The 13,936-nt window shown below is 42.7% G+C and overlaps 1 protein-coding gene across 1 annotated transcript; it reads right to left on the bottom strand.

Annotated features, from left to right (window-relative positions):
- Window positions 1-6,687: 6,687 nt before the first annotated feature.
- LOC306928030 (toll-like receptor 13) lies at window positions 6,688-9,514 on the bottom strand (the record flags this gene model as incomplete). The annotated part of the gene is made up of 3 exons (XM_079507949.1): window positions 6,688-6,901; window positions 7,600-7,717; window positions 9,226-9,514. The coding sequence occupies 3 exons, from the start codon at window positions 9,512-9,514 to the stop codon at window positions 6,688-6,690; spliced, it is 621 nt and encodes a 206-aa protein (XP_079364075.1).
- Between the last annotated feature and the right edge of the window lie 4,422 nt (window positions 9,515-13,936).

Below are 13,936 nucleotides of genomic sequence, written 5' to 3'. Positions count from 1 at the left end.
GTCTGTCAGAGGGGAGGCCTCATGGTATAGTCTGTCAGAGGGGAGGCCAACTCAGTGAAGTATAGGGACACGGATCTGGCCCGTCCACGACACACACACCCATGCACCCACTCACGCACACGCACGCACGCACGTAATTGTAATTGGCCGCCGATCCCCATCGGGGGACCCCCCAGAAGCAAAGATTTTAGTTAAAAATGTTCGCTCTGGGCCTGGGCCGTGGCTCAGCGGTCCAGGCACCTTGGCCGGTAGCCTGAGTCTGGCAGTGTGCCCTTACTGCATGTCTACCTCCCCATCTCTCTTCCCATTTCCTGTCAGCATAAAATGGTAAATGGTGCATTTATATATATATATATAGCACCTTTATCCAAGGCGCTTTACATAGATTGTGCATTGCATTCACCCATGTTCACACACACATACATATACACCGATGGCGGGGGAAACCATGCAAGGCACCAACCTGCACATCAGGAGCAATTAGGGGTTCAGAGTCTTGCTCAAGGACACCAACTCTGGGGGAGCCCACAGGGTTCGAACTGGCAACCTTGCGGTTCCCATCCGGTCACTCTACCCCTGAGCCACTGCTACCCCTGTTGATAGTTAATATAACGGCAGAAAAGAAAAAAAATATGTAAAATCAACAATAACTAGAAACGGATCGCTGCAAGCAGCGATAAGGCAGGACCAAGCAGGAAGGCAATAAGAATAATATGCACAAGAAAACATGAGAAAAAGACCATGGAATTGTGACAGGGTCGGTTTTTTGTGGTGGGAGGCAGGTAAGGGTTCTTGAAGACTCATACACAGAGTTGGCGGTGCCCAGATTTGAACCCATGACTTTGTGTTGCAAAGGCAAGAGCTCTACCGAGCTAACAAGCAAAATCATTCAGTGTTTTTGTAGCAAGTTGCGCAACGATAACTAATGATAAGGTGGGTATAAAGATTTATGAATTGAAATATACCAGATTCGGATGAGGAGCTCAATGAGTGAAAACCAATGAAATTAGTCTGAAACAGGGATTAAAGATTAACTGAAAAATTATTATTAAACTTCAGAGAAAATAAACGGCTTTGAACATTCATGAAAAACAAACAAATGGGGCCCACTTTAAGTTGTTGACTTGAAAAGTCCCAGTTCAGTTCATGGAAAGCAGTCTCTTTCTCCAATTTGGAGAACCAGATTACACAATTATTAGATTGTGGGTGAAGGGGGGGGGGGGTTCAGAGTTCCGGGTCGGCTTGCCAGGTCCGGCTTACCAGAACCATCCATGCAAGGGAATCCTTTCAGGATACAAAAAAACTGAACTGAAAGGCCAGGTGTCCAAATCAGTCTTTGTTTCAAACATCATCAACAACATCAAATAATCTATCAATTCATGAGTAAAGAACCTGATTTGATCAGGATCAAGTTCTTTATACACGTTTCCCACTAAACAAATCAGTTTCTAGCATTGTTACGGCCCTTTAAACTCGGCTCAACCAAGGGCTAACATAAAAAGGACACAAAGTCATCCAACTTGAACAAGTTGTGCCTGCTTTTTACTTACAGTAATGTAATGTCAGATAAAAGAATAGTCTCTCCAGAGGTTCCCAACGACTGGTACTAGTACCACTGGTGGTACTTGAGCCCCCTCTGGTGGTACACAGAGCAGTCTCCCTAAAAAGGAGAAAAAAGACAAAAGTGGAATGAAATATTTATATTACTACAGGTAGTTATTCTGACCATGCAATTGGTTGAAATAGGCTCTCCAGACGTGCTGAAATGAGCATGACGGCACACCTAGCCGTTAATAGAAGATTTGAGAACGGATTAATCACATTAGAAATATCATCAGTTGTGCTGATTAGTGATTAGACTTGAGACTAGAGTTTTGTCAGAGCAGCAGCATTGTATTGTCTTAGGAATGGAACAAAAAGAGGGATATTGAAAAATGGAGGACTCTTCCTCTTTCTATGGTTGGTCGCATTAATGCAATCAAGATGGTTTCCCTTCCTAGATTTTTGTATCTTTTTCAGAACCTCCCCATCTTTCTACCAAGATCTTTTTTTAAATCAGTAGATTCAATAATTATGCCATTTATTTGGGGGTTTAAAGCTCATAGAATATCGAAGACGCACCTACACAAACCTATTGAGATGGGTGGATTAGGTTTACCATGTTTTTTGCATTATTACTGGGCAGCGAATGTAAGGGCCCTTGCATATTGGCAGGATGGCTACAAAGTAGAGGTCTCCACTGACACCCCCTCTTGGATTGCCATTGAAAAGAAGGATATTAAAACTTCTTCTCTCCCAGCATTCCTTTTTTCAGCCCCTAGAACCCCCACTCATACCAACACAGATAACTTTGTTATTTTGAACAGTCTCAAAATCTGGCAACAAATAAAAAGGTATAGTAAACTACCAGACACATCCATATACACTCCAATATACAACAACCATGCATTTCCCCCATCCCTCTCAGATGTGTCTTTCAACAGTTGGAGACTCAAAGGTATAATCACTTTACAAGACCTGTACATTGACAACCACTTTGCCTCATTTATACAGTTACAAAATAAATTCTCTCTCCCCACAACCCATTTTTTTTAGATATCTACAAGTACGGAACTATGCTCGCCAATCTATCCCCAATTTTGAGTTTCTTCCTGAAGACAATTTATTGTACAAACATTTATTGTGTCCACCTGGGTCAAAACAATTAATTTCTAAAGTGATAAATACACTCTCTGGAATGGCAGAAGGTACCCTGACCCACCTCTTCTGGACATGCCCAAAATTGTATACATTTTGGTGTGATATATTTAAATGGTTTTCAGATGTTTATGGTTGTGTGTTTGAACCTGACCCAGAGACCGCACTTTTTGGTTCTTCTCAAATACTGTCAAATCACAATGTTTCTGTACAAAATACAATGATGTATGGTATGGTAATTGCAAAAAGTGATTCTAAGACTCTGGAAATCAGATGAAGTACTTCATTTCAAGACCTGGTTAACAGAACTTACTTGTATATACTACATATGGAGAAAATTCGTTATGACATGGACAATTCAAATAAGTTTTATGTTATATGGCAGCCATTTCTAGATCACCTTGCTCAAATGTCACATTGAACCTCAGCATTTAGTTGTATGTCCTCCACTCTTTACACAATCTAGCAGCGTCATTTATTGTAATGTAATGAAATCATGCCCTGTTCTTTTCTTTTTTTTTTTTTTTTTTGTCTTGTCTTCTTCTTTTTTTATTATTTATCTGTCCGTCCTATTTTGAAAAAAACTTAATAAAAATATTAAAACAGGAATGGAACAAAAAGGGAAAGTATATGTTATTTATTATGGTGGTACATGGAGAGCCAAATATTTTCTTAGGTGGTACTTCAGTATAACAACTAAGGTTGGGAATCAATGCTCTATGGTATACGTTTCAGTGAGCTCAATGCTCCGCTCATCTCTTTTACAGTGCTTCAACAAACCACCAAGATATAATATAGAACAGTCACATATGCTTCTCAGGATGATTTGCACTACCGAGATCGTCCTGTACCAAAATAATTAAAATATTGACGCTTACCCTGAACTCAGCGACAATCACCCTTCCTCCAGTGTGTTACACACCTCGCAGGACACATGCACAGTATGAACTGAGGAGTTATTATGTGTTAACTGTGATCAGCACAGGGCTAGAGAGGTGAAGTGTACCATTGACCAAAGTGAAAACATATAAACTAAAAAACTAAAAAATCTGGGAAGTGTAACGGTGTCAGCAGAGGATTATTAACAAGAATAAGGATGTCTAGCTGAAAAGAAGAACTTCCCAGCTAAAAAAATCCAAAATCCAAACAAGGTGTGAGCCTTGCAAAGAGAGTGTAATTAACTGACAAGTCAAATAAGGTTAATATCCAACCACAATGAGAGACAGTTTGGGAACTAATGTGAAGTTAATGTTAATTATTTTAATATGAAGACTCTTTTAGTTTGTTATTTGTGTTTAGTTAATGCTTAGGCAATATTAAAAAGGGGAAGCCTCATATAGTCTGTCAGAGGGGAGGCCTCATGGTATAGTCTGTCAGAGGGGAGGCCTCATGGTATAGTCTGTCAGAGGGGAGGCCTCATATAGTCTGTCAGAGAGGAGGCCTCATATAGTCTGTCAGAGAGGAGGCCTCATGGTATAGTCTGTCAGAGGGGAGGCCTCATGGTATAGTCTGTCAGAGGGGAGGCCTCATGGTATAGTCTGTCAGAGGGGAGGCCTCATGGTATAGTCTGTCAGAGGGGAGGCCTCATGGTATAGTCTGTCAGAGGGGAGGCCTCATGGTATAGTCTGTCAGAGGGGAGGCCTCATGGTATAGTCTGTCAGAGGGGAGGCCTCATGGTATAGTCTGTCAGAGGGGAGGCCTCATGGTATAGTCTGTCAGAGGGGAGGCCTCATGGTATAGTCTGTCAGAGGGGAGGCCTCATGGTATAGTCTGTCAGAGGGGAGGCCTCATGGTATAGTCTGTCAGAGGGGAGGCCTCATATAGTCTGTCAGAGAGGAGGCCTCATGGTATAGTCTGTCAGAGGGGAGGCCTCATGGTATAGTCTGTCAGAGGGGAGGCCTCATGGTATAGTCTGTCAGAGGGGAGGCCTCATGGTATAGTCTGTCAGAGGGGAGGCCAACTCAGCAAGTATAGGGACACGGATCTGGCCCGTCCACGACACACACACACCCATGCACCCACTCACGCACAAACACATGCGCGTGCACACACACACACACGCACACACACACACACACACACACGCACACGCACACGCATGCATGTAAGTGGCTATACTGCTTAAGAAAAATATATAAGTAATAAGAATAGCACATGCAAGTGATGCTAGTTAGTTCATTTATTTATTTAAGTTCAACCTCAAGACCAAGCGGCTATTGACAAGGATATTACAAAAGCTTTTTCTATTGAACATTATTGCTCAACATTTTCATGTCAAGGACCCCCAAAAATATGTATGTAATTGGCCGCCGATCCCCATCGGGGGACCCCCCAGAAGCAAAGATTTGAGTTAAAAATGTTCGCTCTGGGCCGTGGCTCAGCGGTCCAGGCACCTTGGCCGATAGCGTGCCGCGGGTTCGACTCCCGATCTGACGGCCCTTACTGCATGTCTTCCCCCCATCTCTCGCCCCATTTCCTGTCAGCCTACTGTCTATCCCTCCATAAAAAAATAAAAATAAAATAAAGGCGAAAGCCACAAAAAAAATTAAAAAAGAAAAAAAAAGTTTGCTCTGAAAGAATATATATTCAAAGATTTGCGCCACATTTTCACGTTTAAAAAAAAAGGCAGATCTACAAGCTCGTAGCGCGGCACTCGGTGCCGCGCTACGAGCTTGTAGATCTTCTCGTTACACGGGCTAACGGCCGGGCTCCACCGGGCGCGTCAGCGTCGCGTCTCCGTCACCGTCAGGGAATGTTCCCTTTTTAATCAATGAAGGGTGGCTCCACTGCCCGCGTTGACGGAGACGCGACGCGTGCATTAAAATTGAACCGGTGCGTTTTTTGACGCGACGCAGACGCAACGCAACGCGTCCGGTGGAGCCCTGGCGTAAGCAGCCCATACCCCCCCCCCCCCCCCCCCCCCCCCCACACACACACACACACACACACACACACACAATCAGGATGGGGAAATGAAAGACCATGTTGTGCAACCCCCCTCCTTCCTTAACCCATTTTGGTCTTTTAAGTATTATACTTTAGCTATTGAAAAATAGCAGATCTACAAGCTCAGGTCTGCTATTTTTGAAAGATCGTGAACATGTGGTGCAAATCTTTGAATATATTCTTTCAAGAGCGGGGGGGGGGGGGGGGGGGGGGGGTCCCTGGAACAACATATTTTCAGATGGGGGCCAAATACAGATAGTTTTTGGGGTTCTTGACATGAAATATTGAGCACCACTAATTGAAACATTGGTATTTCAGAAAACTGTCATGATTTAGAGGACCTTTTTTTAAATGTCGACGTCAGGCCTAAATGGGTTAAGAAAGAACTGAAACAATTAGCAGGATGGGTGTTGGTTCGCTCTATCCTCCTCCCACTTATCAGTGATCTGATCATGGTTGACCTGCATGCATAAATACTCAGTGGAAATTAGGTAGGATGTCACATAATGGACATTTAATATCTCAATCTGGAGATTTTCATTGATAAAATGTATATAAATGGTGCATTTATATATAGTGCCTTTATCCAAGGCGCTTTACATAGATTGTGCATTACATTCACCCATACATATACACCGATGCCGGAGGAAACCATGCAAGGCACCAACCTGCACATCGGGAGCAATTAGGGGTTCAGAGTCTTGCTCAAGGACACTTCGACACTAACTCTGGGGGAGCCCGGGTTCGAACTGGGAACATCCGGTCACTCTACCCCTGAGCCACTGCCACCCCTGTTGAACTAACAGCAGAAAAGAAAACATAATAGAATCAACATTAATAATAAAGCACTTTTAGAACAGGCTAAATGAAACCAGACACCCAAAAAGGTGTGTCCCAGCTTTAAAATCTCATCGAACTAGCTAGAATGTATGTTTGAGGGATTGATAACAAATGCAATCATCAGTTAGTTGCCCACTTTTGGTTAGTTACCACAAACTATAGGCTATAATAATTTGTAACAGCGTATATAAATTACGTCAATAATTAATTAAAACACAGGTCGGTGTCAGGTGTGTTGAGAGCTCTGCGCAGGTTCTGCCAGAACAGTCCAGGGTTCTGTGCAGCCTGGGACCAGCTCAGGTAGGTGTGTCTCTTCACCAGCCTCCTCATGCGAAAGTAGGGAGACAACCGCTGGGCTGGAATGTCCTCCAGGAACACCAGGATCAACACGTCCTTCTTCTCATCAAACAGACGGTAGCTGCACACACAGGACAGGAGAGCAGCTTTACAGTAGGCTAAGTCAAACATACTTGCGTTATGTGCAGACTCATTCACGGTAAGACATACGGCACTGCTTACAATAAGTAAACACATGCAGTAAGCGAAGCTGCATCTACTGCAAGTAAACATTTATGTACAGTGAAAAAGGTTATTATTATTTAAACATTTTTTTTTTGCCATCTGGGACAAGGAATAGGAGATACAGGCGATTGAAAGAAACGGATAGAATGGATTCTTATGGTGCCGGCGATCTAAGATGGACGATCCAGTGCTGTGACAACAACATAGCTAGCTAACCGGCTAAGGTACTGTAAGTAGCATTATGGCTCGATCGATCGAATGCACTATAAAAGCGCAATTGCCATTAATCAACAGCAATGGTGGTAAGCGTAGTAAAAATAGGCTTCAATTGCCATTAATCAACAGCAATGGCGCTGAAAGGATTAATAGGGCTACAGCATTTGATGAAAAGTGCTTTTGATAAATCAAAAAATATGAAAATGTGAAATTTGTACATCTATAGGACCGGTTATTTCACAAAATGTTTAAGCACACATTGCATAAAATAGAATGCACAGATTCTCCTGCCACTTCCAAGTGAGTAAATGTGGCGTTCAGAGAACATGTACAGTTGCATGATGTTGCAGTGAAATGTCTAGGTAACTGGGAGCCCACCTGGCCATCTGGATCTCTCTAGAGCACCATTCACTCTCCAGGTAACGACGACTGATGACACAGATGGTCTTTCTGCTGCCATAGATGGCCTCTGTGATGTTCTCTATGATGGCTTTACCTGGAGACATGACAAACAGTCAAACCCGAGTCAAAACTACTATGCAGCATATAGACATTAACCCATTTTAGCCTGATTTAAAAAATGTCTTCTAAATCCTGAGTTTTCTGAAAAAAAACATGTTTCTATGTCAGTTGTTCTCAAACATATTCATGTCAAGGACCCCAAATATATATATGACATTGGCCGCCGACCAACATCTGAAAATATGTTGTTCCAGGGACCATCCCAGTAGCAAAGATTTGAGTTAAAAACTCGCTCTGAAAGAATATATTCAAAGATTTCAGGCACATTTTCATGATATTTCAAAAATAGCAGAAAAGTTCATAGCGCGGCATTCGCTATGAGCTTGTAGATCTGCTATTTTTCAATAGCTAAAGCATAACATAATGCTTTAAAACACCAAAAGGGGTTCCCGCCCAAAATGAGTTAAATACTGCCAGGATAATGCCATTAAAGGACTACTTTTCAACCTACCTTCATATAATTGGTCCTCAATATAATGTTCATGATAAAATGCCACAATTTTTGTCTACTCTCTTAGGTGGCTTTTAGACGAGGATGGTGTTCATAAGAAACGGCAAAATAAAGTATCGTTTGCTGGGGTCCTTTTAGACGAGAAGGGTGTTCTCAGGAGGTGAAAACGCATCAAAGTGAAACCACCTCCCAGAGTGGAAATCTTTGAGAACGCCGTTTTATCCCTTCTCCGTGTAAACAGGCAAAACGGTGAATCCGCAAAACTTATGACATCATGGCTCGTGTTGGCTCACAGCGCATATATTATTACATTGATGCAGAGCCATATAATTATGATATAATGGAGTTCCTGAACAAGCCTCCCTCCTCGCCTACAAAGCGCTGCTCATCAGCGATGGTGAATGTAAAACCATGATGTAAATAAAATGCCTTAATTGTGATAGGTGGCAGCCGCGGCAGCAGCGTTTATGTAGCCTAATGTATTATAAAATATATGTGGTCCTTGAAACACAATATGCCCTGTTAACACTTTGACTTCTATTCACAAGTTAATTCATTGTAGAACACTTTCCCTGCGATTCGCGAGTTGCCCGAGTTATGTTTTCATTGTTTAATCCACGTCTTTAATCAGTTTTAAGTCATACGGGCAATCCACCGCACAGAATGGGATATGAGTTTTGGGTTTTGATGACGTCATCGCAAAAAGGTCCGTCGCTCCAGCGTGCAAAGGGTTATGGGAAATTGAGTCCCCATTGTTTACCCGTCTGGTCTGTTGTTGTGGTCGGCACTTTGGAACATTTTTCAACACTAAAACAAGCAATTACACCATTTTAAAGTGGATTTTCATGACAAGCAACGCAGCAGTTGGTGCACTGGCTGGTCAAAGGTAACTTTAAACATAGGCAGTCTAGTCTGAAAGACGCCCGTACATTGTAGGCATTCAACCTGTTAAAATGTCTCCAACACTTTTAAACAGGCAGGTTTAGATAAATACAGTGCACTGCAAGTGAGAGACAGAGAGAGGTTTGTACCTGGTAGGAAGTCTCGGTGGTGCAGACAGAGTCTCCAGCCCTGCTCTCCCTCTAGCACTGGAAGCATTTCTCTGTAAACCCAGAGCTCATCGTGAACGTTGTAGGAGATGAAGGCGTCGTAGCGCTGAGGAGACCCCCTCTTTCTTTTCTGGGCATCATAAAGGAAGGCCAGGAAGAGGTAGTAGGCATAGAGGAGCTGCAACCTCAGGAAGCGGTAGGCGAAGGATGTGAGAATAGTGAGCACAATCACACAAGTGGAGGAAACATAGCAGACGAAGCTAGCATCCATCCAACAGGAATGGAAGTCAAAGTCCAGAAATCTGGTTCCCTTTTTCACCAGAGGATAGCCACAAGTGTAGCTGTGAGCATCAACCACCTGAGTTTGGCTATTGTTCAGAATCCACTGCTGAAAGTCGGAATTAGAGCATTCGCAAGCGAAAGGATTGCCACTCATCTTAAGATACCTGAGAGCAGGAAGAAAACTGAACACCGAGATATTGATCACCGTCAAGTCGTTCTGGCTCAGGTCCAGTAAAGACACTCGAGTCAGGTTGGATTGTTCCAGGAAATCTAGGGACTTCAGTTCATTGTGGGAGAGATCGAGAACTTGTAAGTTTGGTGTGTTTTTAAATGTGATGTACGATATGTTTTGAGTAAATAATTGATCCTTGCATTGTATTGTAAGGCTTTTCAGGCTCTTCAATAACGGTAAGTCACGGCAACTCAGCAGAGAAATTAGAGTAAGGGTTTCAAGTTCATCCATTCCTTCAAAAACGTTTCCTTGCCAATCCACATCCACTGCCTCCAACCTGAAATTTCGTAATGTAAGGTACTTAAGCCCAACCAGTCCTTCAAAAGCGAATTTGAACAACCAACCATAGTTCTCCATCACTCCGTCTGAATACACATCTAAGTGCTTCAGAGATGCAAGACTTTTAAAATCCCCTTGAACTAATTCTACAATGTCATTCTCATTTAAATCCAATAATTCTAGTTTCTGTGAACCAGTCCAGAATGTAGTGCCAAGCACTTTAATGTAATTGTTAGTCATAGTTAGAACCTTTAACTCACTGAGTTGTTGAAAAACACACTGTTTCATTTCAGTGATTTGGTTGAAATCTAGATGAAGGTGTGTGAGTCTGGTTAAATTTAAGAAGTCTGAGCAGAGTAAATTATTTATATTATTGTGTTCCAGGTTTAAGATTTGAAGCATGGAGAGATCCTTAACATCGTCTGGCACTTTAGTAAGCTCGTTGAGGTCGAGTTTCAGGTGACTCAGTTGTTCCATTTGTTTGATTGAATCCTTTGACAGTCCAGTCAGCATATTAGATGATAGATCAAGGTTGGTTAGCTGAGTACAAGTTGTCAGTTCACTTAAGTCGGGCGCCTGGTTATTGTGTAGGTCAAGTGTCCTCAGTGTGGGTATTTTGCAGGCAATATTTAATAGACCTAGCCACTCCTCCACATAAGACAGCTGTAGGTACTCTAGTGAATCAAAGTTCTGTAGAGACCTTCTGGTGACGTTAAAATAAGTAAAAGTAAAATACACATGCGTTATATTCCTGAGAAAATACTTGTCTGGTATGTCCCACTCCCATCCTGATTCGTTACAACATTCTGTCAGATCAATTGTCTTCAGATTTGGAAATACAGCTGTTGTGATGCTAAACTTTTTTATGGAATATGAATTCATTCTCAATTCCCTGAGCTCAGAGGACATGTTTAATGGCAGATCTTTTGACTGAAAACACACTAATTCCTCAATTGTGATTTCCAGCACATGCAATCGTGGTACTTGTAAGATGGTGATGATATCGGTCATTTGATGTATATGGTTGTAATTCAGATATAGTGCCTTTAAACTGGGGAGTGACTGGAAGGCAGCAGGGCTGATGAATCGGATATCGTTGAAATCCAAGCCCAATAGCAAGAGGTTAGACAGTCCCTGAAACATATTGTCTGTCAGTGTTGTTAGTTGGTTATTGTTCATATAGAATACTTTAAGTTCCCCCAACTGACTAAAAGCCCCGTCATCAACATGAGTTATTGAATTAAAACCCAGTGACAATAATCGGAGATTCATCAGATTCATCAAATCCGTCCTGTTTATCATTAGAATGTTGTTATGAATGAGTGATAATGCCATAACTTCTCTGGGAATGTTGTCTGGTATGCTACCGAGTTGACGGCGTTCACACTCTACTGAAACACCAGCGGTGACATTTTCAGAGTAAAGAATAGTGCAGTCTTTCAGGACGTAAGCCAGTATAGCAGTGAGATAAAGCGTAAACAGCAGGAATAAGAAAGGGAAAGGATGCCAGATTCCTCTCTGTGGCATCATGGCTGTCCTTCAGGGTGAACGGCCAGGTCCTTTTGGGGATTATGCTGGTTGCTGGGAGGGAATTCGTACAACATCATCAAGATTGTGCATTGGTGTGCAGGCTTTTCAATTTTGACATGGTGTTAGAGGTATGGGCATAAGGTTTTCAAAAAACATCGCAAAGGAGTTGGGCTCACCCCCTTCTGGTCAGTACATGGTTGAAACCCCAAATCATTGATAGAAGAGATTTTTGGAAATCAATGGACTCTGTTACTATTAGCTATGCAAAATAACATTATAAATGTAGGAACAAATGGACACGGTGGCGCAGTCGGTAGCGCTGTCGCCACACAGCTAGAATGTCCTGGGTTTGATTCCCGCTGGGGGCGTGTTCTCTCCTCCGCGTCATCAGTGCCCATACCCTGGGTGGGGTTGGCAAAAGGGCCTTTCTGTGTGGAGTTTGCACGTTCTCCCCGTGTCCCTGTTGGTGTCCCCTAGGGTAGGTACCCTCACATGTTCTCCCTGTGTAGGTACCCTCGCAAAAAACATGCAGTAATCCTGGTTTCTATACTGACCCCCCCCCCCTCCCCCCGCCTGATGGAGGGGAAAGGAACTGGTTGGATTAACATGTTCCTTCTAAGGCGCTACGTCTAACAGGGGAAACTCCCCCATATCAGGTGAAAAGAAGCAGCTTGGACTCCTCATGCATAGAAGAGAACATGAGGTCAGTCCGTTGCTCTCCCCAGTTTGGCAGAGGGAGTGTACTGACCATGATTTCATTTGATAATTGACACTGGGTGAAAAAATTGTTTGAAAAATTGTGGGAGAAAAATTGTGGGAGAAAAAAAAGAAAAAATAACTTCTGGAAATTAAGGCATCATTTTCAAGCTGACGTCCACGATGGCTGCCAGGAGCGATGCAAACAGGCCACTAGCCAACACCATGGCAATAGAAAGTTACCAAGTGCATATCATTTTTTATATATTGACCACCCAGATTTATAGGCATTTTAAGTGAGGGAGGGAAGCTGCACACTGACATGTCAGTTTGGTTTGCGGCACACAGTGTAGTAGTCATTACTTTGCATCATGAATCCAACTTGAACAAGTTGTGCCTGCTTTTTACTTACAGTAATGTAATGTCAGATAAAAGAATAGTCTCTCCAGAGGTTCCCAACGACTGCTACTAGTACCACTGGTGGTACTTGAGCCCCCTCTGGTGGTACACAGAGCAGTCTCCCTAAAAAGGAGAAAAAAGACAAAAGTGGAATGAAATATTTATATTACTACAGGTAGTTATTCTGACCACGCAATTGGTTGAAATAGGCTCTCCAGACGTGCTGAAATGAGCATGACGGCACACCTATTTTCTTAGGTGGTACTTCAGTATAACAACTAAGGTTGGGAATCAATGCTCTATGGTATACGCTTCAGTGAGCTCAATGCTCCGCTCATCTCTTTTACAGTGCTTCAACAAACCACCAAGATATAATATAGAACAGTCACATATGCTTCTCAGGATGATTTGCACTACCGAGATCGTCCTGTACCAAAATAATTAAAATATTGACGCTTACCCTGAACTCAGCGACAATCACCCTTCCTCCAGTGTGTTACACACCTCGCAGGACACATGCACAGTATGAACTGAGGAGTTATTATGTGTTAACTGTGATCAGCACAGGGCTAGAGAGGTGAAGTGTACCATTGACCAAAGTGAAAACATATAAACAAAAAAACAAAAAAATGGGAAGTGTAACGGTGTCAGCAGAGGATTAATAACAAGAATAAGGATGTCTAGCTGAAAAGAAGAACTTCCCAGCTAAAAAAATAAAAATACAAACAAGGTGTGAGCCTTGCAAAGAGAGTGTAATTAACTGACAAGTCAAATAAGGTTAATATCCAACCACAATGAGAGACAGTTTGCTAACTAATGTGAAGTTAATGTTAATTATTTTAATATGAAGACTCTTTTAGTTTGTTATTTGTGTTTAGTTAATGCTTAGGCAATATTAAAAAGGGGAAGCCTCATATAGTCTGTCAGAGGGGAGGCCTCATGGTATAGTCTGTCAGAGGGGAGGCCTCATGGTATAGTCTGTCAGAGGGGAGGCCTCATGGTATAGTCTGTCAGAGGGGAGGCCTCATGGTATAGTCTGTCAGAGGGGAGGCCTCATGGTATAGTCTGTCAGAGGGGAGGCCTCATGGTATAGTCTGTCAGAGGGGAGGCCTCATATAGTCTGTCAGAGGGGAGGCCTCATGGTATAGTCTGTCAGAGGGGAGACCTCATGGTATAGTCTGTCAGAGGGGAGGCCTCATGGTATAGTCTGTCAGAGGGGAGGCCTCATGGTATAGTCTGTCAGAGGGGAGGCCTCATGGTATAGTCTGTCAGAGG

Source organism: Electrona antarctica (genome assembly GCF_951216825.1).
Source record: "Electrona antarctica genome assembly, chromosome: 8".
NCBI lineage: Eukaryota > Metazoa > Chordata > Actinopteri > Myctophiformes > Myctophidae > Electrona > Electrona antarctica.
This window is presented reverse-complemented; position numbering and strand designations above follow the sequence as displayed.